General features: G+C 43.3%; 1 protein-coding gene across 2 annotated transcripts in view; it reads right to left on the bottom strand.

The window, feature by feature from the left end:
• Positions 1-838: 838 nt before the first annotated feature.
• The window catches only part of maml2 (mastermind like transcriptional coactivator 2), a 162268-nt gene continuing 157106 nt past the window's right edge, over positions 839-6000 (bottom strand). For both annotated transcript variants that reach the window (XM_090224049.1, XM_036964717.2), the window contains 3 exons: positions 5415-5594; positions 3543-3648; positions 839-3404 (listed from right to left, as the gene is read on the bottom strand). In XM_090224049.1, the coding sequence (XP_090080175.1) occupies positions 2479-3404; positions 3543-3648; positions 5415-5594 (1212 nt within the window). In that variant the 3' untranslated portion in view covers positions 839-2478. The remainder of the gene's footprint in view (positions 3405-3542; positions 3649-5414; positions 5595-6000) is intronic.

The following is a 6000-nucleotide window of genomic DNA, read 5'->3' as shown; positions in this document are numbered from 1 at the left end:
TAGCATATATTCATTTTGTCAGAGCTGCGAGATATTTACCAGGTTTATTTGCCATTAAGTAATATTCTTCATTTGAGTTTAACCTGTAATTGTTGGCTCTCTTCAAAAGTAAAATATCATTTTCCTGCTTAAGTTCAGAAATGTTATTTTCAATTTTCTCGTACAAGACTTCTATGGGCTTTTTCTAAGATAGTGATTTATTTTTATAACATTTTAATTTCTAAATCAGATTGAACTTTTTGCAGAGTATGAGATTATCAATCCCCTAATGTACGCCTTAAAGGCATCCCAAAATTATGTGTGTGTGCGTGTCCTCTATATCTACATTTGTAATGGGAAAGGTTTTTATACGACATATAATCACACCACCAAATAGTTTATTAAAACACACTATTTTGCAAAGAAGGTCTACAGTAGCCTAAACAGCATTCTGTAGGGTAGCAACATGGTGTAGCCAGAGGACAGCTAGCCTCCGTCCTCCTCTGGGTACATTGACTTTAATACAAAACCTAGGAGGCTCATGGTTCTCACCCCCTTCCATAGACTTACGCAGTAATTATGACAACTTCCGGAGGACGTCTTCCAACCTATCAGAGCTCTTGCAGCATGAACTGACATGTTGTCCACCCAATCAAAGGATCAGAGAATGAATCTAGTACTGAAAGCATAGGCTACAGCTAGGTAGCTGCAGTGTATAACATGTGGAGAGTAGTTGACCCAGAGAGAGAGAAAGACAATAGTTAAACAGTTTTGAACAAATTAATTTCTTCCAATATTTAGCTCTCTAAATAATCCTGATCTTTCCTGGAACAGCAACAGAAAGTACAAAGGCTCACACTTTATTTAAAACATTTTTATTCATTAGATTGTTTATAATGTCGTATATATTTTTTTCTCCCAATAGATTATTAAATATTAGATCAAAAAATCTAAAATAAATGGTTTAAGATGTGGCTTGCCGTTCAAACCAGTCCCAGGCGATAAGCCAGAAAAGTAGAAATAACATGATGAGTAAAGTGTCTGTGGTAAATATAACAAACACCTGAGACAGCGTCATCATTCAAAACATGAAACACCACGATGGGTCTGGGTGGGGGGGGGGGGGGTGTATATCCTGTCATGACGCTCTATTCCCTATTACAGTACTCTACTTCTGACCAGAGCATTATGTGGTAGAGCATAATAAAAGGGGGGGTATATCCTGTCATGACGCTCTATTCCCTATTACAGTACTCTACTTCTGACCAGAGCATTATGTGGTAGAGCATAATAAAAGGGGAATTACGGTGTCATTTGGGACAAAGTCTGGAAGTATGACAGCCACTTCCTGTTCACAGTTGACCATGGTTGGACCCCTCTACCCCATGTATTACAGGGCCCACATGGCTCTAGTCACTAGCAGTACACTACCTCCCATATCTGTGTCAGAAATGACACCCTATCCCCTACATAATGAAGACTGGGTAGTGCACTATGTATGGAATAGGGTGACATTTTTGGACGATACCCATGGTATGAAAAGAGAAAGGTTTGATAGAATATATTCAGAATCAGGTCAAGACGCTGTCAGAGAATCCTCTTATTCAATGAACCTTTATAATGTACTAAAATATTATTAGACAGAATATATATTTCTTCACAGGAATACACAAAAAGTACAATTAGATATCAAATTATATATTGGGTTTACAAAATGACATTATAGCTTTGCAAATGTAATCCCTTTAGATGAATTCTGACTCATGGCCATTCATGGTCTGTGTTTCAAATGATACCCTATTCCCTATATAGTGCACTACTTTCAACCATAGCCCTATGGATCCTGGTCTACAGTAGTGCACTATAAAGGGAATAGGGTGCCATTTGGGATGCACTTCCCAAGGCCATCCATAGTCTCTGTATGGGGAAAGTTCTGCGTTTGCAGTTATCAGTCTTTATGGATGGGTCCTGGAGTTTATCCTGACCAGAAGAGGGAGGAGCTCCTGGCTCTAGTTGGAGCCTATAATTAAGGCCAGGAGTTTTTCCACACCACATGGCCCATCTAACCTGGAAAAACTCCTGACCAGCGCTCCCAATTCTATGGAATGTTTTGATGGAAAAACTGGCCACCAATTCTGTGGAATTGTTCTACAGAAAAACTCACTAGAATGAACCCAAATTCATGAGTCTTGAATAGAAAAACTCTCTGGAATGAACCCCAATTCATGAGACTTGCAGAGAAAAAGTCTCTAGAATGAACCCCAATTCATGAGACATGCAGAGAAAAAGTCTCTAGAATGAACCCCAATTCATGAGACATGCAGAGAAAAACTCTCTAGAATGAACCCCAATTCATGAGACTTGCAGAGAAAAACTCTCTAGAATGAACCCCAATTCATGAGACTTGAAGAAGAGAACAACTCTGGAATGAACCCCAATTCATGAGAGCTGCATGGAAAAACTCTGGGCCCTATTTATGCAATCCCACATCATCCCACTTTATGAGTGACTGCCCAGGATCTCATCGAGGTTGATGTCTTTCATCCAGTCGTCGTTGCCGGATCCAGACTTCAGCAGCGAGTCGATGAAGTCTGAGTCAGTGTTGATCCCTGGGACGGTGTTGTCTCCCTCCTGGAGGAATTCAAAGGTCAGTCGGTTAACAGCCCGGCTGTTCTGGGTCTGGTAGCTTCCCCCAGGGTTGTGGTTATGTGGTGGGAAGACCCCGATGGTGCTGCCCCCAGCGGGAACCCTCTGCTCCGGAGAGGCCTGGTTGAGGCTTGGTAGCCCTGGCAGAGGAGGCATCATGGGTTGGCTGGGTCTGGGGTTGGTGGTGGTGGTGGAGCTGCGGAGGGCTGGGTTCAGAGGCAGCATGCCAATTTCTGGTGCCACCTGGTTGGGTGGGCCAGGGCCTATGTGCCGGGGGCCAGGAGGGTACTGGTGGCTGGACATGTCGAGCTGAGACTGGGAATGGGCACCCTGTGGTTGGAGCGAGTTCGGGGGCTGCCTTACCCCGAGAGACCCAGGGACCATGATGGGAGCTTTAGCTCCAGGAGGCCAGCCCATCACACCCCCCAGCCCGAGACCCTGCCCCTGACTGGGCATCCCTCCACCCTGCTGGCCTACTGATGTCCTTGAGGGATGTTGTACACTGGTAAGACCACCCACCTCAAACCCATTACCCTGGCCGTTGGGAGGACCAGGGAACCTGGACTTGTTTTGGTTGAGTCCTCCTCCGACTCCGAGTCCCATCTTGGTCTGGTTGTTGTGCTGTTGGATCTGGTGAGTGTTGGGGCCTCTTCCAAACCTCCAGTCCGTGGGAGGAGGGGTCATCTTGGATCCCGGGCCGCTGGGCATGTGGCAGGACATGGATAGAAGTTCACTCTGGTCAGACCCGTTGGTCGACAACGACTGCGAAGAACTCATACCTGAATACACAAAGATTGTTCTGATTCTGTTCTGATTGGCTCATACAGACACAAACAATGATGGAAAACCATTAAGAGCCAATACTGTTTTTTTCCTTCCTACATGGAAGCAATGAATGATTCAAATGAATGATGTACCTGTGAAAAGGCCTGTAGGTTGGACCATTCCTCTGGGCTGTTTATAGTCTGGTGGTGGTCTGGTTAGATGACGGTTAAACAGATCCTGGCTACTATTGATTTTGTCCTGAAACACAACAGAAAGAAACAATGAAACAACAATGACATTTTGTTTACATGTTCAAATCCAACATGAGATTGTCAGGGGTGGGATTGAAGGGGAACGAGTGGGAACTGTCTGAGTTCCCAAAGTGAAACATTTTGTAAGACAGAGTCACATGTTAACCTAGAGCTCAGAGTCAGATGATAACCTAGAGCTCAGAGTCAGATGTTAACATGATAACCTAGAGCTCAGAGTCAGGTGTTAACATGTTAACCTAGAGCTCAGAGTCAGATGATAACCTAGAGCTCAGAGTCAGATGTTAACATGATAACCTAGAGCTCAGAGTCAGATGTTAACATGATAACCTAGAGCTCAGAGTCAGATGTTAACATGATAACCTAGAGCTCAGAGTCATTGATGTTAACATGATAACCTAGAGCTCAGAGTCATTGATGTTAACATGATAACCTAGAGCTCAGAGTCATTGATGTTAACATGATAACCTAGAGCTCAGAGTCAGGTGTTAACATGATAACCTAGAGCTCAGAGTCAGATGTTAACATGATAACCTAGAGCTCAGAGTCAGATGTTAACATGATAACCTAGAGCTCAGAGTCAGATGTTAACCTAGAGCTCACAGAGTCATTGATGTTAGCATGATAACCTAGAGCTCAGAGTCAGGTGTTAACATGATAACCTAGAGCTCAGAGTCAGATGTTAACCTAGAGCTCAGAGTCAGATTCTAACATGTTAACCTAGAGCTCAGAGTCAGGTGTTAACCTAGAGCTCAGAGTCAGATGTTAACATGATAACCTACAGCTCAGAGTCAGATGTTAACATGATAACCTAGAGCTCAGAGTCAGATGTTAACCTAGAGCTCAGAGTCAGATTCTAACATGTTAACCTAGAGCTCAGAGTCAGGTGTTAACATGTTAACCTAGAGCTCAGAGTCATTGATGTTAACATGATAACCTAGAACTCAGAGTCATTGATATTAACATGATAACCTAGAGCTCAGAGTCATTGATGTTAACATGATAACCTAGAGCTCAGAGTCATTGATGTTAACATGATAACCTAGAACTCAGAGTCAGATGTTAACATGATAACCTAGAGCTCAGAGTCATTGATGTTAACATGATAACCTAGAACTCAGAGTCATTGATGTTAACATGATAACCTAGAGCTCAGAGTCATTGATGTTAACATGATAACCTAGAGCTCAGAGTCATTGATGTTAACATGATAACCTAGAACTCAGAGTCAGATGTTAACATGATAACCTAGAACTCAGAGTCAGATGTTAACATGATAACCTAGAACTCAGAGTCAGATGTTAACCTAGAGCTCAATCATTGATGTTAACATGATAACCTAAAGCTCACAGAGTCATTGATGTTAACATGATAACCTAGAGCTCAGAGTCATTGATGTTAACATGATAACCTAGAACTCAGAGTCAGATGTTAACATGATAACCTAGAACTCAGAGTCAGATGTTAACCTAGAGCTCAATCATTGATGTTAGCATTATAACCTAGAGCTCACAGAGTCAGATTTTAACATGATAACCTAGAGCTCAGAGTCATTGATGTTAACATGATAACCTAGAGCTCACAGATGAATTGATGTTAACATGATAACCTAGAGCTCACAGATGAATTGATGTTAACATAACCTAGAGCTCACAGTCATTGATGTTAACATGATAACCTAGAGCTCACAGATGAATTGATGTTAACATGATAACCTAGAGCTCACAGAGTAATTGATGATAACCTAGAACTCACAGAGTCATTGATGATGTGCTGCTGCTGGGCTAGCTGTCTCTGCATGACCTGGGTCTTCCCTGGTCCTGGGGGTTTCTGCTGGGTGTTGGAGCCAGGAGCAGGGGGACGTTGGTTGGCCTGGGCCTGGGCTGACATCCCCACTAGGCTGCCGTTGGTGGGCAGACGAGGCCCAGGAGGCATCTGGTTAGAGAGGAAAGCAGAGGGAAATAAGGTGATCTTTATTTCAACGTAAGTGCCTTGCTCAAGGGCACAACAGCAGGAGATAGCAGTACATGGGATCTGAAAACAGTTGCAAGATCAACTTCAATGTTTTAATTTACATGAATAAAACCTTGGTATGGGAGTATCTCTATTCAATGCATTGGTTCAGTAGCCCACTGGAGGTATTAGCCAGTCAAAACAATACAATACCACAAATCTGCCACTAGAGGGCAAACCTCCATAACAAACCACAAGGTTCTGGTGTGAAAATGACACCACCTCTTTGTATGGCCACTCCCCCTGAGGCAGCAACACAACAGACTTGGAGAGAGGTTCCTTTGGGAGGGGGCGAGACAGGGGAGAAAGGCTTCTTTCAAGGGGGAGC

Source organism: Oncorhynchus mykiss, chromosome 27 (assembly GCF_057628025.1).
Source record: "Oncorhynchus mykiss isolate SJ-2025 chromosome 27, ASM5762802v1, whole genome shotgun sequence".
Taxonomy (NCBI): domain Eukaryota; kingdom Metazoa; phylum Chordata; class Actinopteri; order Salmoniformes; family Salmonidae; genus Oncorhynchus; species Oncorhynchus mykiss.
Note: the sequence above shows the minus strand (reverse complement) of the source record. Positions and strands in the feature narration are given on the sequence as shown.